We start from the raw sequence: 24152 nt of genomic DNA, 5'->3' as shown, positions 1-24152 counted from the left end.
TTTGCTGAGATAATCCATCCCACCTCACAGGTGTGCCATATCAAGATGCTGATTAGACACCATGATTAGTGCACAAGTGTGCCTTAGACTGCCCACAATAAAAGGCCACTCTGAAAGCTGCAGTTTTATCACACAGCACAATGCCACAGATGTCGCAAGATTTGAGGGAGCGTGCAGTTGGCATGCTGACAGCAGGAATGTCAACCAGAGCTGTTGCTCGTGTACTGAATGTTCATTTCTCTACCATAAGCCGTCTCCAAAGACGTGTCAGAGAATTTGGCAGATTTCTGCACAAACTGTCAGAAACCGTCTCAGGGAAGCTCATCTGCATGCTTGTCGTCCTCATCGGGGTCTCGACCTGACTCCAGTTCGTCGTTGTAACCGACTTGAGTGGGCAAATGCTCACATTCACTGGCGTTTGGCATGTTGGAGAGGTGTTCTCACCTCATGTTGCAGCAGGATAATGCACGGCCCCATGTTGCAAGGATCTGTATACAATTCTTGCAAGCTGAAAATGTCCCAGTTCTTGCATGGCCGGCATACTCACCGGACATGTCACCCATTGAGCATGTTTGGGATGCTCTGGACCGGCGTATACGACAGCGTGTACCAGTTCCTGCCAATATCCAGCAACTTCGCACAGCCACTGAAGAGGAGTGGACCAACATTCCACAGGCCACAATTGACAATCTGATCAACTCTATGTGAACGAGATGTGTTGCACTGCATGAGGCAAATGGTGGTCACACCAGATACTGACTGGTATCCCCCCCAATAAAACAAAACTGCACCTTTCAGAGTGGCCTTTTATTGTGGACAGTCTAAGGCACACCTGTGCACTAATCATGGTGTCTAATCAGCATCTTGATATGGCACACCTGTGAGGTGGGATGGATTATCTTAGCAAAGGAGAAGTGCTCACTATCACAGATTTAGACTGGTTTGTGAACAATATTTGAGGGAAATGGTGATATTGTGTATGTGGAAAAAGTTTTAGATCTTTGAGTTCATCTCATACAAAATGGGAGCAAAACCAAAAGTGTTGCATTTATATTTTTGTTGAGTGTATCTTGTGAATACAGTAATGCCAAAATTACAACAGTTCCTGAGATGCTACATAACGTCTGCCAAAGTACGCACAGCTGGTCAGATGGACTAAAGTCACGGCCTGTCATTTTTTCCCCTTTAAAACACAGGTCGTGTAGGTGCAACTGTCCATTGGCACTGATCAGTCTCCATTCATGAGTCAGTCAGGAGAATACAGCCGTCACACCTCCACGGTGTCTACAGGGAGCCCGGCTGTGGCTGGGCTGAGTGGCAAGCATGGTAGCAGGGAGACCTGAGTGGGAGGAGATCCACTGTGGCTGATGGAGCCATGGTGCTGCCTGGTCTGACCAGGGAGGTGCCGCATCAGTCTCCACCTCCTCCACCGCCTCTGGATCTCATTCTGTACCTGGATCAGTAAGAAGTGGGAGTGGTCACACAGTTGGAACCGTCACTGAATAATTCCTTCAAAAATGTGCAAAAACACATTTGATTTTGCAACTAAAATTTTTGGCTGTAGCTGGTTCCAGTAGGGAGTTTACATCTGCTGGGTTTATTTCATTTTTATTTTTAGAAGGATCACTCAAAGATAAAAACCATATTTTCATTAAAAAATTGAACTGCAGAATGAATTGCAAAGACAACTTTTTGACTTTTCAACTTGGACTCTATTTTTTGATGTGCTGGGGCGGGGGTCATCTTTTCACTCAGGACAAAAGCAAAATGAAACTAGAAGCACGCGGAGAGCACAAACCTCCGTCAAGGCCATAGGGTCACTGACATCACATGGAATACCCTTTGGCAAAGATACTTATTCCATGTCGTTTCACACATCTACCATCATGTTTCAGATTCAGTGGTTAAACCCTTAGATCTTCAGCAAATGTATTTATAAAGAGAAACTGCATGAACGACACAAGTTTTTTTATTTTCTAATAAGTTTATTCAATAATGAGAAACAAATGCTAAATTATTGTTGTGTCATAACTTAATTTTTGTTCAGCCTTTGTGACCCGTCTTCATGAAGTTAGATGCAAAAATGTTGAAATTGGCCCTATCCTGCAATGATAATGAATCCTTAAATTAAAAAATTACTGGATCCGGATTGTGTTCCAGATCATTACCAGAATTTAATGACTTCTACGTTAGGCCAAGCTACACCCCTGGTAAAAATTTCATTGAAATCCATTGAGGATTTTTTGAGTAATCCTGCTAACAAACCAACCAACCAACCAACAAACAGACGCGACCGAAAACATAACCTCCTTGGCGGAGGTAATTAGGGCTGTGTCTCAACTCTCGCAAAACAAACTCATCAGCAATCGACTTGTAATGCCTCAGTGGACAGCAGTGACACCAGACTGCTAAGAAAAGTAGAGGTGGGCGATACTGAGAATTTTGGTATTGATCCAATACCAAGTAAATACAGGCCCAGTATCGCCGATATCGATACTGATACTTTTTCATATTTAAGCTTCATAGATCCAAAGGATCCAAAAGACCTATGATAGAATTTCGCCAAACATTGTACGTGACAACAAAATACTTTATTATCACAATCAACATTTTTGTTTAAAAAAATATCACTCAACACAACTTAAAACAAAATCTCCTGAGGTAGAGGGCTGACAAACCACAATACAAGGGTGCACTGCTCTGTGTTGTGTAACACAGCGCAGCGCTGCTCTTACAGAGAGTAGACTTTGATGAATCTGCGTGTGCAGCAGTCAGTGCGTGCAAGAGAGAAAGAAGATTGAGTATCAATCTTTTTACACGAGGATCGTTCAATATCAGTACCAGCATTGGTATCAATATTATCAATATTAGGATCAATCAGCCCAGCTCTAATATGGCCTTTTGAATTAAAAGGTTTTCATGGGTAAAACTGTGCACAAAAAAGTTCACGCTGATTTACTAGCAGCGCATTGAGGATTGTATCTTTGCAATGTGCAAAATGTGTGTGTGTGTTGTCCATTTAGCATATTTGTCTTTGTGTGTGTCTACCAGAGTGTTGGACATGCATAAATGCATACAGTTCTCTGTGCATTCCCCTGGCAAATGCAGCATAATTAGTTACCAGTTTGCTTCAATACTGTTGATCAAACAATCATTAAATGTCTGAAACAACAGATTGTTGTTTGTGTTTTTAACTTGCCCCATCCAGTAATATTATATAGCGGGTGGTGTTTGCATTCTAAATCAATGTACTGATTATTTCATATTTTTTCGTCAAGAATCAAAAAGATAACATGCAGAAAAATTAAAAATAGAGCCCAGGTTGATTCTCCTTCAACACTGTTAGACAAACAGTATTATAGAAGAGGCTGGGCCACATTAAAGTTTGCAACAGTGCATTTTTTATTCCAGTTTTAACATTTCAAGATATATGTTGACTCTTGGCAAATGCATTTTTTTGCAACTTAGCTGTACGGCCTTTCAATTTTCACAGAATGACAAAATTTAGTTTCTACCAAAATCCAAGCATTATAATGTAGGTTTATTTTTGTAACATGCTGCAATATTACAGCTCGTTTTAATAAAGAGGACATATTTATTTGGGAGAATTCCATGACGTATATCGTCTTTTCTTTCTAATACCATCGTGCAGATGAACTACAGGAGGAAGCGTGTGTGCATGTGCTTTACGTTTTGAGATTACCTTTGTCCTGACCCACTCACTTAATGTGCATTCCCAGGGTGTGCACGCTAACATCCGTAGGATGTCTTTTCAATTATGTCAGACATCTGGCTTCAAAAATAGCGCTTTTAGATTTAGAAGTGTTTATTTCTCACTAGCGTTTAGAAAATATATGAGAAACAGATTTAACAGAAATAAATTGTTTTGGAGCATTTTCCGCCATCTTGTTTTTTGTTTGATGCCAGCTGACATCACAATGCCTTTCTTGATTCTGACTGGCAGTCACCATGTCCTTCCCAGCATTCTCGAGCAGATCGGGGGAAGTCCCCACGTGATCTATGATGTCGCTACCAAATGGAGGTCATGGTGTCCAGTCGCTTGAATTTCTACCCATCAGGGGTTGAAATTCTAAATTGTTTACAGACAGTGCAAATATTGATCATATTAGCAATATCATATTATGAATCCCTTATGTAAAGGCTAAGGAATAAAATTATAGTGGTGCCAAGGATAAGCCTTTTTATGACTTAAATATAAAAACAAAAAACAAACAAACAAACAAAAAAAAAGGCCCTACAGCTTTAAATTTAATAGTAGGATACACATTCACAATTGTTTACTGGCAAAACTGTGCCCTTATGAAATAGTTTTTAAATGTAATCTTTTTAAACCAGTGCTTGTCCATATTGGTGTGGGGAAGTGGGATTCCATGGAGTTTACAAAATGATTTGGGGCACTGCTTAACCATTTAAAGTCACATAACATAACTGCTGCTGTTGGCAAAAACCTGAAAGTGTTGTTGTGACCCTTATTATCACTGTCAACTATAATTGGCAGTTGATTAGCTGCTACTGGTGTAAGTTCTCACCTCTCCGTTCAGGAAACAGTAGAGAACAGCAACCACAAAGCCCTTCCAGATGTGAGTAGACAAATGCACAGGTTAGTGTGACAAGCTGCCATCATTTCATTTGGACTGGATATGTTTTAAACGGTCCAGTATTTACCTGTGTTGACGACAGCGCCAGCTCTGTGAGGTTCCATATCTTAAACATCAAGCTGCTGACTTCAACAGGGAAGAAAGCAAACAAGATGTACTGCAGACCAAAAAGAGCCACCAGAAAAAAGGTGGATTTGATCAACCTCCTGGTAAAAGAAAGAATATTTTCAGTGGTGGGCACAGCTAACCAAAAACTTAGCTTCGATAACAGCTTATCAGCTAACTGAAAAGTTATCTTTTATAAAGCTAAACCTATAAACCGGTCGGAAGCTACAACAAACCAATAACTTTCAAAATTGAGTTTTAACACCACGATCACAAACCCAATGAATCACTACTTCTGTCTTTGTGTGCTCTGCCTCCTGCTGGAAGCTCCTGTTTACGACATATTTTGTAGCAGTGAAGCAGTTGAGAGGCATTAAGCTCACCTCTACCGCAGCAAAAGGAGCCTGACCGGCAGGTTGTCACAAGAAAAAAGTCATTATTCCTTAACAGCATACACCAGTTCTGATGTGAGGCAGATGTCTTGGAAAATAAAGCAGTTTGACCTATGGTTTTGATTTAAAAATCAAATTAATCCGGATGAATGACTACATTAATGACAATTCTGTAATTTGTACAAAGTTAAAATATAACATATATCTTTTAATTTTAAATAATGCACTAATTCTGAAGTTTTGTAACAAACACACACAGGGATTATGGGTAAAATGAGCCTCTGCTAACAATGATTGGTTGACTCATTCATTCTATGTAAAAACAAACACGTTAATGTGACGTGTGTGTTGGTTTACATATAAATGTGCTTTTGTAAAATATGCCATTTTTTTCATATGTAAAAAAAAAAGCCATTTGCAAAAGCCAAAAGTCAAGTTGTGATTAGAAAATCGTCTGATATAACCGGGGTCAAAATGCATAGAACACACTGCCATCTACTGGCGCCCAGACGCTCAGACCGTAACCCATAATCCTTTGAACATCAGAGAGTTGCTGTGGTTTAAACACAGAGAGAAAACACATGATGACAATTATAAATGAACATTATACAACCAAAATGTACATTTTTATTTCTTTTCATCAGCTGCAGCAAGAGGCTGCAGCAACTCTGGTGCGCAAAGGATTATGGAATATCGTAATACTTAGGGTGAATACTACCATGAACACTACTGGCCAGTGGATGGCAGTAGAGACGGTGAAAACTTGCCAAAACACATATTCCAAATAATCCATGTGCTACGTTTAATCTGCGTGGAATTTAATAAACGTAAACCGAATTTCAGACATCTTATACGAGGTCTGTGATAAAAGTAACGGACCTTATTATTTTTTTCAAAAACCATATGGATTTGAATCACGTGTGATTACATCAGACATGCTTGAACCCTCGTGGGCATGTGAGAGTTTTTTCACGCCTGTCGGTTACGTCATTTGCCTGTGGGCAGTCTTTGAGTGAGGAGTCGCCCACTCTCTCGTCGTTTTTTTCATTGTTTAGGAATGGCTCAGAGACTGCTGCTTTGTTTGATAAAAAATTTTTCAAAACCTGTAAGGCACAACTGAGTGGACACCATTCGATAAATTCAGCTGGTTTTCGGTAAAAATTTTAACGGTTGATGAGAGATTTTGGTCTGGTAGTGTCGCTTTAAGGACGGCCCACGGCGCCTGACGGCGATCTGCGCTTCGAGGCGGCAGCGTCTCTCCGTTTCAAGTTGAAAACTTCCACATTTCAAGCTCTGTTGGCCCAGTAAGTCGTCAGAGAACAGAGAACTTTCAGAAGAAGTCGGCATGAGGAGTTTATTCGGACATTCCATTGTTAACGGACATTTTGTAATGAAAGAATGTGTGGGCAGAGTCGCATGTCGGGCCGGACCCGACCGCGGGGGGTCGCGACAGGAAAAACACCTCTGTTGGAAACCTTAACGGGCAAGTTGGAACATGCACAAGCTGTTAAACAATTTCTCAGTTACTCACTTGTTGAAAGCCATCAAAAGCCGCCTGAATTTTACAAATGGTTTTCAACACGGAGGTGTTTTTCCTGTCGCAGTGCACACAGATTCGCCGAGTCGTCACGGAAACGACTCGGCAAATTTTCGCGCACGTCTTTCATTAAAAAATGTCCTTAAACAGTGGAATGTCCGCATAAAGTCCTCATGCCGGCCTCTTCTGAATCTTCTCTGTTCTCTCACAATGTCCTGGGTGAATTAAGCCTTAAATTAGGATGTTTTCAGGTCGAAACAGGCCGACGACCCGCTCCGTGGGAAGTCCTTACAGCGACAGAAACACCCCATAATCTCTCATCAGCCGTTAAACTTTTCACCGAAAACCATCTTAATTTCTCGAATAGTGTCCACTCGGATATTCCTCACAGGTCCAGAAAAAATGTTGATAAAGCAATGCGCGCCATCCGCAGCGGCTATTCAGACAAAGAGATTCCGACGGGCGGGGTGGAGCACTCCTCACTCAAGGCCTGCCCACAGGCGAATGACGTCACCGACACGCGTGAAAAAACTCACGCATGCGCACGAGGGTTCAAGCTTGTCTGACGTAAAAACATATTAATCAAATCCATTTATTTTTTGAAAAAAATAAAAAGGACCGCTTTTTTCATCACAGACCTCGTATATATATTACTCTGGAACAAAGAACTGGAACTGTATTGCCAGGCTATGACAAGATTATTAAACATAAAACTCACCTCCAGCATGGAACCAGGACAGTGAAGAGGATCCAAACCACAGCCTGTGGTGAAAAGCCTTTCACCAGGCTGTTGTGTGCTGCACATAACCACGTGAAAATTAAATTCCATGTGATAATCCAACTGACATCATGGTGTACAGAGTTGCATTGTGCTCCTGAAGTGAGCAAAAAAGAAAAAAGAAATTAAAGATTGCTGGAAAGCCTGCATCTGACGCATGGTATGACACTGCTGCAAACTTTCAGCAAAGGTGTCCAGTGGCATGTGTGCACCTGTGCCCTGCACACAAGCGCAGGGCTGGAATGATCACTCAGCTGTGTGAGCGTGTGTGTGTTCATAACGACTGCATGCTTCCAGGCTTGACTTTTTGTCATCTCGCCTTTTTCCTTTCGCTCTCATATAATGTGCTTTTATTTGTATTATTTTCAAGCAAAAGAATTTTATTTTACAAGAACAAGCTTAGGTCAACAGAAAGTATTTTTTCCAAAAATGTCTTTAAAAAAGATGGCATCTTAAAATCAGGGCCATCTTATATGCAGGACAGTGTAGTAAAAGGCCTATTCTGAAAAGCTATCATTAGATGCCTTTAAAAACCCTCTTGAGATCATCTTTACATAGCAGAAATATGTACCATATACATGATTTGAACAATACTACAGTGTGATCACTCACTTATATTGGCTGAATTCATTCCTCTGTGCATCTGGCATTCTGAGTTTGCTCACCAGTACCCTCAAAATGCCCAGGAAAAACAAGAGATTCATCTGAAATGATGAGAATTTCATTATTCTGATCATACAGCTCTTGAAATATATACAGTATACTCACAGCTATGGTCAACAGGACTGGTACTCGAAGTATCCACCAAATCCATTCATGTTTCCTGGTTTCCCAGCAGCTTCAGTAATGAAATGGGAAATAACTGATTCAATTTTAACCAGTGGTCAATACGTTTCAGCTAATCATATAACCACTAACTTACATTTTCTGTTTTATTGTTACAATGGGTTTTACTGTTTTATATTGCACTTTTCTGATTTATATTGTTTGTAATTATGTGTAACTGTATATGTTAAAGTATTTGGAATTACAACTTGGTCCTAAAAAGTGCAAAAGAAATAAAGTTACCATTATTATTATTAAAGCTATAGGGCCTTTCACATTTCACAAAACTGAGAAAATATAGTTTGTACCAAAATCCAAGCATAATAATTTAGGTTTATTTTTGAACATGTTGCAAAATTACAGCTCATTTTAATAAAGAGGACATATTTATCTGGGAGGAAATTCCATTGTGTGTTCACATGCCTGAGCTTTTGGGATCACCTGTGACCCATTTTACATTAACATCCAGAAGATTTCTTATAAATCACTTACAAATCTACCAAATGTTGGTCATAGCATATGATCCTTTGAATTTGTCCCCCTCAGGGGTTGAAATTCTATATTGTTTCCAGACAGCATGGATTTTGAGCATATTGGCAATATCATATAATGAATCCCTTATCTAAATGCTAAGGAATAAAATTATAGTTGAGCCAAAGACAAGTATTTTTATGACTTAAATCTTCAAAAACCTAAAGTAGCACTATACCTTTAAAGCTAACATTTTTGGTAACAGATTAGCTATCCAGCTAACTTTGAAAACCATTAGTGGCAGACTAATCAGCTTCCACTAAATTTAATTCTGATAACATTTTTCTGTTTGAAGTTTAATGGTAAACATTTGTAAATCTTAAAATCATTCATTTATTCCCATTGGAGCTTATACACTTATTGCATAAAAGCAACAAGCATCACCGGAACAGGAGGTTAAGCAGAGTAAACGCATTAATTAAATAAATTATTTTCAATATTTTTATTTCTTATATTTCTTATTTGTTTCATACTTTCTATACTGTGTATACACTCTGTGTTGAATGAAAATTACTGTTTAATTTCATTTGTTTATATCATCATCTGATGTTGTTATGCGAAATCTTTTTGGGAAACCCCATGTTTATACTACAGCATATTAAAATATCAGCTTTTTAGAGAATAAAAGAAAAGAATAAGATGAAGTTAAAATCTTATAATAAAAGTTAACCACATTTATTGGTAGCTTCAGCTAAATGTTTCAGTGGTTTTTCAGTTTGTGGATTAGTGTTTAGTAAAGAGAACTGTATCCAAGTTTACTAGCAGTATAACTCTTTTAAACTAAAGACAAGCAGGTCTACTTTATATTTACCTGGTCAATATATACTAAACAAATTATATTTAAAGTATACTTTATTTATATTGACAAATATACAAACAAAATCTCAATATTTGGCGTATACTGGCAAGTAAACAGAATAACCTAGATATAATTGGTGTATACAAACAAGTATACTTTTACACTGGATTTCATGGTTTCGGGATTTGGGAAGAGGGTTTGCAACCGAAGGGTCCTTGACTCATATCCAATTCAGACTGGACCTTGGGTATAGTGTGCATACTTTCATAAATGAGAAAGTAGGCTACACATATATAACTACAATAGTACCTGTAAGGTCACTTCCACTGTAGAAATAAAACTAGTTGTATACTCAAAGTTTAATACACTTCCATTTAAAGTATTCTTCCAAGTATACTTTGATATCCCAAGTATTCAGAAATAGTATACTTAAAAAGAATGCTCTCACTGAGGACAATACAATCAACGATACAAGATCACTCCACTTGCGTTTAGCCATTTGCTTTTTAATATGACACTGTAATTATTATAAATATTACTCTCTTTTCTGGCGGTTTAACTTGTTTTATAACTGTATAATCTATTTTTTATGTTTTTCTTTATGTCCTTACTGTTTTGTATTCGCCTCTGATGCTGCCTCTTGGCCAGGTCGTCATTGTAAATGAGAACCAGTTCTCAATTGAACTACTTGGTTAAATAAATAAATAAAATGCTATAAATTGTACTTAGGAATTAAATGTGAGATATACTTAAGTTTATTTAATCAAATAAACATTAAATATACTTTCTTCTTTTTGGTAAGGGTAATGTTTATATCACCCGCCACTGATCTTAACTTCATATGAATTGTTTTCATATTACTTACCCTTCATCCTCATAAAAATACTTCACACATCCCCAGAAGATAATGACAATAAGTGGTAATCCTGTGAAATGAAATACACATTTTCTTTAAATAAATAGCATAAAAAGGCAGTGAAACAGTATTTGATTTGAATAGGTTTTGTCGCAGTCATTTTACTGCAATGAGATCTTCCTACCCCAGGTGAGGATGATGTACCAGGCCAGGTGTTTCCTCAGCGAGAAGAAGGAGCGGCTCACCAGAGTGAACAGGAAGTGGCCCTCCACCAGCAGCCAGCTGTAGTTGGCCAAGATGGAGTAGTTGGAAAACACCAGCACAACCTTACACGCCACCTGACAAAGATAACGAACACAGAACAGTTACACCAATTTCAGTTTGGTGTATGATATTTTGAGGTCTGGAAAATGAAATAATGCAAACTGTTGATGCATGTTTGAATCAAAGAATAATTTACCTATTGATAAAATGCAGAATGTATGTCATTTTATTTTATAAAGTTCTGACTTATTGAAATATAAACTGACTAAAGACACGTTGTTGGAATTTCTCACTAGGTGCAAGATGATGCCAGATGGCCTAAGTAACCGTTAGTATTGGTAGCAGCCAAGCTGCTAGCATGAGAGTAGCTGTGACCTACTCGCAGTGTTCCAATACTGGTTTATGATCTATGCTTGAGGTACTGTGAGTGCATGGTGGAACAGGGGCAGAGTCTCTGACTTCTAGAATTTGTCATAGATTTGTCCGATCTGCTACATTGTTCAGTGGTTCCTGGACTGGGGTAGGGTTAGGGTTTTGAAGACCGGTGGCTTAATTTTTTCCTTACTATTGTCACCAAAGCGCATACTCATGAGGGGGATAAGGGCAAGACGTTGCTCTTGTTTAGCACACCGACTACTGTAAATTCTTGCTGTATAAACAGTTTTACTTGAATTAGGATGATGTGTTGTTAGACAGTTTACTGACCTCAATTCAGGATAGATCCTGAGATCTTGCCAGAATCAATGCATATCCCAACTACAGCACTTGAGAAGCTACACTCAACAAAAATATAAATGCAACACTTTTGGTTTTGCTCCCATTTTGTATGAGATGAACTCAAAGATCTAAAACTTTTTCCACATACACAATATCACCATTTCCCTCAAATATTGTTCACAAACCAGTCTAAATCTGTGATAGTGAGCACTTCTCCTTTGCTGAGATAATCCATCCCACCTCACAGGTGTGCTATACCAAGATGCTGATTAGACACCATGATTAGTGCACAGGTGTGCCTTAGACTGCCCACAATAAAAGGCCTCTCTGAAAGGTGCAGTTTTATCACACAGCACAATGCCACAGATGTTGCAAGATTTGAGGGAGCGTGCAATTGGCATGCTGACAGCAGGAATGTCAACCAGAGCTGTTGCTCGTGTATTGAATGTTCATTTCTCTACCATAAGCCGTCTCCAAAGGCGTTTCAGAGAATCTGGCAGTACATCCAACCAGCCTCACAACCGCAGACCATGTGTAACCACACCAGCCCAGGACCTCCACATCCAGCATGTTCACCTCCAAGATCGTCTGAGACAGCCACTTGGACAGCTGCTGAAACAATCGGTTTGCATAACCAAAGAATTTCTGCACAAACTGTCAGAAACCATCTCAGGGAAGCTCATCTGCATGCTCGTCGTCCTCATCGGGGTCTCGACCTGACTCCAGTTCGTCGTCGTAACCGACTTGAGTGGGCAAATGCTCACATTCGCTGGCGTTTGGCACATTGGAGAGGTGTTCTCTTCACGGATGAATCCTGGTTCACACTGTTCAGGGCAGATGGCAGACAGCGTGTGTGGCGTCGTGTGGGTGAGCAGTTTTCTGATGTCAATATTGTGGATCGAGTGGCCCATGGTGGCGGTGGGGTTATGGTATGGGCAGGCGTCTGTTATGGACGAAGAACACAGGTGCATTTTATTAATGGCATTTTGAATGCACAGAGATACCGTGACGAGATCCTGAGGCCCATTGTTGTGCCATACATCCAAGAACATCACCTCATGTTGCAGCAGGATAATGCACGGCCCCATGTTGCAAGGATCTGTACACAATTCTTGGAAGCTGAAAATGTCCCAGTTCTTGCATGGCCAGCATACTCACCGGACATGTCACCCATTGAGCATGTTTGGGATGCTCTGGACCGGCGTATACGACAGCGTGTACCAGTTCCTGCCAATATCCAGCAACTTCGCACAGTCATTGAAGAGGAGTGGACCAACATTCCACAGGCCACAATTGACAACCTGATCAACTCTATGCGAAGGAGATGTGTTGCACTGCATGAGGCAAATGGTGTTCACACCAGATACTGACTGGTATCCCCCCCAATAAAACAAAACTGCACCTTTCAGAGTGGCCTTTTATTGTGGGCAGTCTAAGGCACACCTGTGCACTAATCATGGTGTCTAATCAGCATCTTGGTATGGCACACCTGTGAGGTGGGATGGATTATCTCAGCAAAGGAGAAGTGCTCACTATCACAGATTTAGACTGGTTTGTGAACAATATTTGAGGGAAATGGTGATATTGTGTATGTGGAAAAAGTTTTAGATCTTTGAGTTCATCTCATACAAAATGGGAGCAAAACCAAAAGTGTTGCATTTATATTTTTGTTGAGTGTATGTGAGGGGTCTCAGTTGTTGATTGTATTGGGTTAAGACCAAGATCCAAGTTTTTGATGACTTCCTGCACTAGGCCAACAGAACTCTATCTGTATGTGGTAAAAGTGTCAAATTTGTAGAGCAATTCACTCTTATCTTTGAGTTGTCGGCCTTGGTGATCAGGAGATGCATGGGAACAGCTCATGGAGTTATGAGGTCCCTGGACAGAGGTGTTTGATGATGCTTATACCTTGCTTACAATCTTCTTGGCCTATGACAGAAATTGAAAATTGGATAGCCTTAGTACTAGGGAACATTGGAGAATTCATGGCTACTGCTGGAATGACTGAGCATCAAATGAGCATTTATTTAGAGAGACTCCAATGTAGACAATTCCATGAGGCTGTCACATCCTTTACTGATTTCAATGGACCTGCTGTGATCTCCCCAGCTTAAAGAATTATGGTTTCTCAATTATTTTTACATCCCGTTGAGAATAAGAAGTCTCTGGGATGGCTAAATCACAGCAGAACTATTGAAAGCAGTCATGAACATGAAGGTCTCATGGAACTGCCCAGGAGTGTTGTCACTTGCGTTGTGAGAGAATGTCAGTTATGACATTTTGGCCATGTGGTGCGTTTCTCTGGGAATCATCCAGCACATAGGTGCTTCTGTTTTGACGACCCCAATGGATGAAGAAGGCAGAAGAGGCATTTCATGTCTCTGTAAAACACAGATGGTCACTTTCAAGAGCTCGAGAAGGACCAGTTGTCTGCCTGGGTGGATACCATCCAGGTCCCAAGGGAATTCTGTAGTGCAGTGAGCATGGTGACTCCCAGACTTGACCTGGCTGCTGTGTCTGATTTGTTTGTGTAATAGAACACGTGTTTAATAAAAAACCTACAGTGATCATCCATACCGTGTAGTATTCACAGTGGTAGAACTCCTCATTGGCAAAAAGCAGAGAGTCTCTGATGAATATGAAGATGGCCTTCAGGATGAAGGACACAAACAGCTGGATGTGAATATAATTTCTTGTGCAGTGCAGCTTTCTGGATACAGTTGAAGAAACATTACAAGTCATGGTTTTAGTTCACTGCGTGATTCTATATTTGGTATGTAAAAGCACGGGTCGGTTTGCGCCTCACCGAAACACGCAAAGAATGGTGATGGCGATGGTGAGCGAGATCAGAGAGACTGCATATCCTACTGTGTACATGGTCTTCACGTAGGAGAAGTACAAATGGGAATGTGATGACTGAGAAGAAAGAAAAGATCAACAGTATCATTGCATTAACACCAAATAAAAATTGACAGTCTGTGATATTTCAACAAATGAGACAGCAGAGTCTGGACGGGACTCAAACTTATGCCAGTGGTAGTACATATTTAAGAATGACTTGGTTGCCTTCTTGGCTTTCTAGCCCAAACAAGTTCATTACTTGAACTGTACAAGTTATGAATGCAAATACGAGTGCAACAGTACTTCAAACTTTAGATTTCTAGCGGATATTCTTACAAGAATATTGAGATAACCACCACCGTCTTCAATAAAGCGGAGAGTTTCATTGAAAGTATCTCCACAAGCATCTTCATAAGGAACAAGCAGGTCCGTCCAACCTTCAGCAGTGCAGTTACGATGAACTTTACCTGCAAATTTATAAATAAATAAATAAGCATCAAGACCGTTTGACAGATTCAGGCAAATACATACAGTAGTGTTCAGAATAATAGTAGTGCTATGTGACTTCTTCTTTGTCTTTCGGCTATGTGACTAAAAAGATTAATCCAGGTTTTGAGTATATTTCTTATTGTTACATGGGAAAGAAGGTACCAGTAGATTCAGTAGATTCTCACAAATCCAACAAGACCAAGTATTCATGATATGCACACTCTTAAGGCTATGAAATTGGGCTATTATTAAAAATAAGTAGAAAAGAGGGTGTTCAAAATAATAGTAGTGTGGCATTCAGTCAGTGAGTTCATCACTTTTGTGGAACAAACAGATGTGAATCAGGTGTCCCCTATTTAAGGATGAAGCCAGCACCTGTTGAACATGTTTTTCTCTTTGAAAGCCTGAGGAAAATGGGACGTTCAAGACATTGTTCAGAAGAATAGCATAGTTTGATTAAAAAGTTGATTGGAGAGGGGAAAACTTATACGCAGGTGCAAAAACGTATAGGCTGTTCATCTACAATGATCTCCAATGCTTTAAAATGGACAAAAAAAAAAACAAACGCGTGGAAGAAAACAGAAAACAACCATCAAAATGGATATAAGAATAACCTTAATGACAAAGGCTCACCCATTGATCAGCTCCAGGATGATCAAAGACAGTCTGGAGTTACCTGTAAGTGCTGTGACAGTTAGAAGACGCCTGTGTGAAGCTAATTTATTTGCAAGAATCCCCCACAAAGTCCTTCTGTTAAATAAAAGACATGTGCAGAAGAGGTTACAATTTGCCAAAGAACACATCAACTGGCCTAAAGAGAAATAGAGGAATATTTTGTGGACTGATGAGAGTAAAATTGTTCTTTTTGGGTCCAAGGGCCGCAGACAGTTTGTGAGACGACCCCCAAACTCTGAATTCAAGCCACAGTTCACAGTGAAGACAGTGAAGCATGGTGGTGCAAGCATCATGATATGGGCATGTTTCTCCTACTATGGTGTTGGGCCTATATATCACATACCAGATGTCATAGATCAGTTTGGATATGTCAAAATACTTGAAGAGGTCATGTTGCCTTATGCTGAAGAGGACATGCCCTTGAAATGGGTGTTTCAACAAGACAGTGACCCCAAGCACACTAGTAAAGGAGCAAAATCTTGGTTCCAAACCAACAAAATTAATGCCTCGCAGATGTGAAGAAATTATGAAAAACTGTGGTTATACAACTAAATACTAGTTTAGTGATTCACAGGATTGCTAAAAAAGCAGTTTGAACATAACAGTTTTGAGTTTGTAGCGTCAACAGCAGATGCTACTATTATTGTGAACACCTTTTCTAGTTTTTTTAGTAATAACCCAATTTCATAGCCTTAAGAGTGTGCATATCATGAATACTTGGTCTTGTTGGATTTGTGAGAATCTACTGAATCTACTGGTACCTTGTTTCCCATGTAACAATAAGAAATATACTGAAAACCTGGATTAATCTTTTTAGTCACATAGCACTACTATTATTCTGAACACTACTGTATGTATATATACATTTTTGTGATTCAGTGATACTAATAATATATATTTCTGTGTGGCCTTGAAATTTCAATCACTGCATTCAAAACTGAACCACTTTATCCTGAACTAACACACAATACTTCCACCATGTTTAATACATATCGGCTCTAGTTGAGTTAAAGTCACCCAAGGTCAAATGTTCATGTGACTATACAGAGGTGATATATGCCTTCATATTAGTGTTAAACAGTAACCAGTTTTATCCTTCACTAATTCTTTGAAATTGCCATTCTAAAAGGGCATTCTTCCAAGGTCATGTGACCAGTAGAAAGGTGATGTATTAAAGGATTATTAACCTCGCTTTCTCGGTCTGTATGGGAGAAAAAAGACAGAGGTCTGATATTTTCCTGTCCAGACCGAGCAAGCGAGGTTAATATATAGTTTATTATATGGCTGTTTTTTTTTTTAGCTCTGTCTGCAAAATTAAATAGATATTTATGGAGTATGTTTATGTCCGACTTGGTTTTTCTAATTGTGTTTTTAGCTTTCTGGTTTGTAATGAAGTTTTCAATCTGTTCTTGACCGTTCGGAGCTGTGTTTTCATCTTGTTGGTCTTCATTTTGCATGTCCACTTCGAGCTCTTTTGCTGTTAATTCCTCAAATTCAAACTTGTCAGTGTAATAAAATTTGCTTGAAGAATGGTTCTCTTTGTCACTCATAATTTCTTTGTTTGCTTTTTATTTTATTTTACTTTTAAATTTCTTGTTTAACAAGGGAAAATGTCAAATTTCACTGTGTGAAAATTGTAAACAAAGCCGCACATCTGATGTGGACCAATTGTCATGGTTACAGTCTGAGATGGGAAAATCTCAGACCGGACATCAGCCAATCAGAATACACATATATTATCGTAGCGATATAATAAAACATATTTGTGGTAAATGATAACCATAGATGTATTTTATTCAATTTCTTGAAATAGCTACTCTGAAAGAGGCCATCCAAGCTCAAAGGTCATGTGACCAATATAAAGGGGATATATGACTACGTGTTAGTATTAAATAGTAGTTATCAGTGTATCTTTAAGGAATTCCACAAAGTGTACATTTTAGTATCCTCAGACATTCCACCAAGTTTCGTCCAAATGGGATCAAAATTCCCAGTGTTATTTTGTTCATCGAAAGATGGATAGTCAGGGCTGAAAACAATACCACAAAATGCACTGCCACTGTGTGCAGGTGGAATAAAAACTTACAAATCTCTGATTTTGAATTGATTTCTTTTACTCACGTCAAGTCTTTCCAGTATATCAATCTATAGTCACATATACTCTGATTTACTGACTTCAAATGCTGACGAGGTTTTACACTCCCCTCTTTAGGTGCTTCAATAAACCTGTCATACTTGAAATAAATTACTGTGAAATCTATCTTCCTCTTCTCAGCCATAAAGAAGCATTTTCTTTGTGTTTCCATGTATGCAAACATTTTATAGCTGTACATTTGGATGGCAGCTGTGTGAGCGAGAAGCTCTGTTGGATCCTTATGAAAACAAATGATTTTACTTGCAAATAATTAACCAGCGTAATAATGGCTCTCTGTTTGCATGCGGGTGCAAGTGTTGGTGTGCAGACCATCTCACCTTCTGAACTGAAAAACTCTGGACATGGCTGGGAAACGCTTTCTCCAACAGCAGCAGAGGGCCAGCAGTTCAAGGTATCCCACATTCCCATACAGTCTGCAATCATATTAGTTTTAGTGCACAGAACACAAATCATTTTATTTCAACTGTTGTGATTCCATATAAAACCAACAACACCACCAATAATGTTAATATTTTAACTGCAGTAAAAGCATTTTAAACTAAAATTTGAGTTATAATCTTGATTCTGTACCTTTTCTCCTGTGCTATTCCATGTTTTAACCACTAGGTGTCACCGAATATCATAGTTTTGTTTGTGAGAAAGCCTTGATATTTACAGTCAGGACCATAAGTAATTGGACATTTTTTGTAACTTTAGCCTTTGCCCGCCACCAGAATGGAGTTGACATGAAACAGTAAAGATGTACTTATCATGTAATTTCACACTAACCAGTTCACAGTGTCTCTATTTTCAGTAAGTAATGAGGCAAACTAAAAGTGAGGATTATTGTTAACACAAATCATCACTTTGGATAAGTTGGGGTTTGAAACATGAACTTTTACAGGTTACTAAATATGTCTTAGACTGCATTTCCATCAATTATTAAGAAATACTTGCAGCAGTGTATATACGTCTGTAATTTGAACCATGTACTGCTCATGGTTCAAATTACAGGAGGTACTGGAGGGTCTGACCCCCTCAGTCACAGGCAATTAAGTCTTGGTCCCCCATAAACAAAACAAAACATTTATATATCTTTCCTAACTGTAACTCTGAACATTACAATATAGAGTGCAACTGGTAAATATTCACAGCACCTCATGTTCTCCACATTTTATGTCACAGCCTTATTCCAAAATGGAAGAAATTATTTTTTTTTTTCCTCAAAATTCTACATAATGACAATGTGAAAAAGTTTTTTTTTTTTTTTTAGATTTTTGTAAATTTATTACAAATAAAAAACTAAGAAATCACACATACGTAAGTATTCACAGCCTTTACCATCAAGCTCAAAACTGAGCTCAGGTGCATCCTGTTTCTACTGATCATCCTTGAGATGTTTCTACAGCTTAACTGGAGTCCACCTGGAGTAAATTCAGTTGATTGGACATGATTTGGAAAAACACACACACCTGTCTACATATAAGGTTCCACAGTTGACAGTGCATGTCAGAGCACAAACCAAACATAAACCAAACATGAAGTCAAAGGAATTGTCTGTAGACCTCCGAGACAGGACTGTCTTGAGGCACAAATCTGGGAAAGGGTACAGAAACATTTCTGCTGCTTTGAAGGTCCCAATGAGCACAGTGGCCTCCATAATGTGTAAATGGCTGCCCGTCTAAACTGAGCTATCAGAGGAGAAGGACCTTAGTCAAGGAGGTGACCAAGAATTCGATGGCCACTCTGTCAGAGCTTCAGCGTTCCTCTGTGGAGAGAGGAGAACCTTCCAGAAGGACAACCATCTCTGTAGCAATCCACCAATCAGGTCAGAATGGTAGAGTGTAAGTAAGTAAGTAAGTAAGCTTTATTTATAAAGCGCCTTTCACAGACCAGGGTCACAAAGCGCTGCACATGGCATACAAAAATAATCTAAAAATAACATACGAAAACAATAAAATACAATATTAGGCTAAAAAGCTAACTTAAAGAAATGCGTCTTTAGTTGCCTTCTAAAAGTATCTATACAATCCAGAATGGCAGCCCACCTGGAGTTTGCCAAAAGGCACCTGAAGGACTCTCAGACCAGGAAAAACAAAATTCTCTGGTCTGATGAGACAAGCATCTCTGGAGAGATCTGAAAATGGCTGTGCAACAATGCTCCCCATCCAACCTGATGGAGCTTGAGAGGTGCTGCAAAGAAGAATGTGTAAAAGCTTGTGGCATCATATTCAAGAAGACTTGAGGCTGTAATTGCTGCCAAAGGTGAACCAACAAAGTATTGAGCAAGGGGTGGAATACTTAAGTACATGTGGCTTCATACTTTTTTTATTTTTATTAATAAATTTGCAAAAAAAAAAAAAAAAAAAACTTTTTTCATGTTGTCATTATGGGATATTGTGAATAGAATTTTGAGGGGAAAAAATAAATTTACTCCATTTTGGAATAAGGCTGTAACATAACAAAATGTGGAAAACACACTGTGCATACTTTCCGGATGCACTGTATTTCCCACATCCATGGACCATACCATTTCTTAATGCTGAACCTGTTATCTACTTGCCTCTCTCCCATTCGGTGTTTTGTCATTGCCCATAAAGCCGTTTATCAGTAATCAATGGCGTATGCATGCAAACTCATTGGAAGAGTTCCAGTTTGCCACTGTGTACTTTGAGTTATTTCTGTTTGTTCTATGAGTATTCAAGCAAAAAATGCACTGAAAAAAAAAAAAAAGTTACTGGCAGATGCAATTTACCTTGCTGACAGTCCCCCTGAGTTTAGCAATCTTACAGTAGCTATACTCCTGAATAATCTGACATATTGTCATTAATAATGTTAATCCATGTACAGAGAAATACAAACTGGAACTCTTCTAATGATTTTGTGTGCATGCACTGTTGCGTAGCAATGTGCTGCATTATGAGTAAGGACAAAAACAATCACTGCAATGGCTTATTTAAGCCTATATTCCACTGTGTGGCGTAAACTAAAGGAGACTTTGGTAGGTTAATGTAAGCAGCTAGCTAGTTTGTTTAATACATTTGACTGACTTACATTCAGAGGTTCTAAAACAGATTGTGTCAAGTGTTTGTGGATGAATGCTAACATAAGGTAGTTTCTAAGTTTTGCCTTAAGTTACAGTGTTAACTAACACTGTTAAGTAGCTAATGCTAACATTAGTCTTACCTAACATAAGTTAACGTCATGTCAGGAACCCCCAAATGTCATTGTACAATTCACACTCTGCTGTAATATGTCTGAATCATTGTAGCAATCCCTCAGTGTTGAAGGAAGCTGGTCTCTTGGTCGATTACCAATGGGATGCTGGACATGGAGATGACTGCATGGGAACTTCCCACTAGTTCTAGGGTCCACTCGTCCTAGGGTCCACTATCTAGTCCTAGTATTAAAGAGAGCATGTCGAAGTTGTTTTTACATTTATGGTAGGCTATGTGTCACACTAAAGTAGGTTAAGTAATGTTACAAAGGTGTGGCAATTAAAAAGAAAGCAATTTAATTATGGTGAATTACCATTATTTGTTTACAACCCCAATTCCAATGAAGTTGGGACGTTGTGTGAAATGTAAATAAAAACTGAATACAATGATTTGCAAATCCTCTTCAACCTATATTCAATTGAATACAGCACAAAGAAAAGATATTTAATGTTCAAACTGATAAACTTTATTGTTTTTATGCAAATACGTATTTGCTCATTTAGAAATGGATGCCAGTAACACATTTCAAAAAAGCTCAGATAGTGGTATGTTTAAAACTGTGTTACATCACCTTTCCTTCTAACAACACTCAATAAGCATTTGGGAACTGAGGACACTAATTGTGAGTGTCATGACTGGGTATAAAAGGAGCATCCCCAAAAGGCTCAGCCATTCACAAGCAAAGATGGGGCAAGGATCACCACTTTGTGAACAACTGCGTGAAAAAATAGTCCAACAGTTTAAGAACAATGTTTCTCAACATTTAATTGCAAGGAATTTAAGGACTCCATCATCTACAGTCCATAATATAATCAGAAGACACAGAGAATCTGGAGAACGTTCTACACGTAAGCAGCAAGGCCAAAAGCCAACACTGAATGCCCATGACGTTCAATCCCTCAGGCGGCACTACATTAAAAACCAACATCATTGTGTAAAGGATCTTACCATGTGGCCTCAGAAACACTTCAGAAAACCATTGTCAGTTCGTTGCTACATCTACAAGTGCAAGTTAAAACTCTACCATGCAAAGTGAAAGCCATACATCAACAACATCCAGAAACGCCGCTGCCTTCTCTGGGCCCGAGCTCATTTGAAATGGACAGACCCAAAGTGGAAAAGTGTGCTGTGGTCTGATGAGTCCACATTTCAAACTGTTTTTGGAAATCATGGACATTGTGTCCTCTGAAGAACAGAGGAAATAGACTATCCAGATTGTTACCAGCTCAAAGTTCAAAAGCCAGCATCTGTGATGGTATGGTGGTGTGTTAGTGCCCATGACATGGGCAACTGACACATCTGTGATGCACCATCAATGCTGAAAGGTACATCCAAGTTTTGGAGCAACACATGCTGCCATCCAAGCAACGTCTTTTTCAGGGACGTCCCTGCTTATTTCAGCAAGACAATGCCAAGCCACATTCTGCACGTGTTACAACAGCGTGGCTTCATAGTTAGAGTAAACATACCACTGTCCCAGCTTTTTTGAAATGTGTTGCAGGCATCCATTTCAAAATGATCAAATATTTGGACAAAAACAATAAAGTTTATCAGTTTGAACATTAAATATCTTGTCTTTGTGGTGTATTCAATTGAATATAGGTTAAAGAGGATTTGCAAATCATTGTATTCTGTTTTTATTTACATTTACACAATGTCCCAACTTCATTGGAATTGGGGTTGTAGTTTCAAAGCTTTGCTGTGATTTGGCACTATATAAATAAAATAAATTGAAATTGAATTTTCAGTTCTAAAGTTTTATAGACAACAGTACAATTAATGGTGTATGTCAATAGAAACATGTTTTATTTGTAAATTCAACAAAACTGGATCTGGTTTGTTATCTTTTTTGAAAGTATTACATTGATTTGTGAACTTTAAAGTCAGTTTGGGGTTATAATATACATCATCAAATAATATAAAGGGGTTTGGACCAGTGAAACCTCCTCGACTGAAAGGGTAGATGTGGAGATGCCTGTGCATATGGGTTTGTTTAATGTGGGAATGTCGTTGCACGCCGACAAACACATGGTCCATGACAGATCCTTAGCCAGTACTCGAAAACACAATAAAGAAAAGTTGCAAGCAGATTTCTGAATGTCAGTGAACTTTATAAGCAAACTCAATGAATTTGAGTCTAAGTAAACTCCTTATAACTTCTTACTTGTCTTTTCTACTCTGATTGCTGCATACAGCAAAAATTCCAAACACCTGCGTTGCTTCGGAAAGCTTTAAAAGAGCATTTGTCCACAGCTACATTAATGCAGGCTGAGACAGCAACTCCTCCCCGTGTGGTGAGGGAAGCCACCAAGACACCCACAGCTATAGGCTTCTGTGGCTGTGACTGGAGAAGCTTTTGTCTGTTGCTTTCCCACGCAGCTTCATGGTGGAGTTTAACACAAAAGGATTTTTGTCAAATTTTAGCTTCTGTTTGCCAGAAGGTACGTGGGAGACTCTATTTTCCAAGTTGCAATTTTAAATAAGAAAAAGGGTTAAAACAACTACAACTAAAACGTATAACATATGAAGCACCAACTCACCTGTTATTCTGTCTGCATTAAAAAACAGATCTTTCATACATTTTTCTTTCTCTTTCTCAAAATTTAATCGAGGCTGACATCCGGATGAGAGTTTTATCTGGAATAAACAGACAAATAAATATTAAAAGTTTACATCTGTGTCAATAAAAATAAAATGCACCTCTTTTCTCACCTGTGGTAACATTAAAACTCCAATAATTCCAACTTTTTTCATTTTGTAGATCCATCCAAACACCAAACCTGAAATCTAGTGGAAAAGAAAACAGAACCCTCTGCCAAAGACCTCATCACCTATAGTAAGTTAGCTAGAATAAATTCTGTATTTGCTCTAATGACTTTCAGCGTTAAAGCATAAAGTCGTCGTGTAATTTCAGTTAATTTGGAGAAGAAACATCTGTATTTACTCAGGAGTGTGCTGTAAATTGTAATATTTCTGTTAGTTTATTTAAATTACATACATTCAAATAATTTTTGGCTCATATTTTGAAAATACCACAACTAATTTCTGTCTTTTGGCTGTTCTGACGCACTTGCAGCCACCCAATAGTTTTTGCAAAATAGTCGTAAGTCCCGCCTCTTCAGAGCGTCCTTATGCTTCTATGGTAACGACAGTGTTTGAGGCTTTCTCCTCAGCAAAAGCAGGTGTTAAAATTAAAAATGGCACTGTTGTAGAGAGTTGAAGGAAAACCGACCTTATAAACAGTCAAAACAACCAAATACAGCCGCTTATATGAAACACAATTAGTCCAGCGATGAAAAAAGCGAAGCTTACTGAAGCGCTGAACCTTTGTGAACCACTGCATCGGAAATTGCTTCTTCCTCAATTATTTCT

At 38.8% G+C, this 24152-nt stretch overlaps 1 protein-coding gene across 1 annotated transcript; it reads right to left on the bottom strand.

Annotated features, from left to right (window-relative positions):
- Positions 1-963: 963 nt before the first annotated feature.
- Positions 964-23536, bottom strand: LOC117515156 (vasoactive intestinal polypeptide receptor-like). Its single transcript, XM_034175638.1, has 13 exons — positions 23493-23536; positions 23321-23417; positions 17901-17996; positions 14601-14731; positions 14230-14339; positions 14001-14133; positions 10627-10780; positions 10452-10512; positions 8200-8269; positions 8044-8135; positions 4687-4825; positions 4551-4592; positions 964-1453 (listed from the first exon to the last, which is right to left on the bottom strand). The coding sequence occupies exons 1-13, from the start codon at positions 23532-23534 to the stop codon at positions 1268-1270; spliced, it is 1353 nt and encodes a 450-aa protein (XP_034031529.1). The 5' UTR covers positions 23535-23536; the 3' UTR covers positions 964-1267.
- Positions 23537-24152: the final 616 nt, after the last annotated feature.

This window comes from Thalassophryne amazonica, chromosome 1 (assembly GCF_902500255.1).
Source record: "Thalassophryne amazonica chromosome 1, fThaAma1.1, whole genome shotgun sequence".
Lineage (NCBI taxonomy): Eukaryota > Metazoa > Chordata > Actinopteri > Batrachoidiformes > Batrachoididae > Thalassophryne > Thalassophryne amazonica.
Note: the sequence above shows the minus strand (reverse complement) of the source record. Positions and strands in the feature narration are given on the sequence as shown.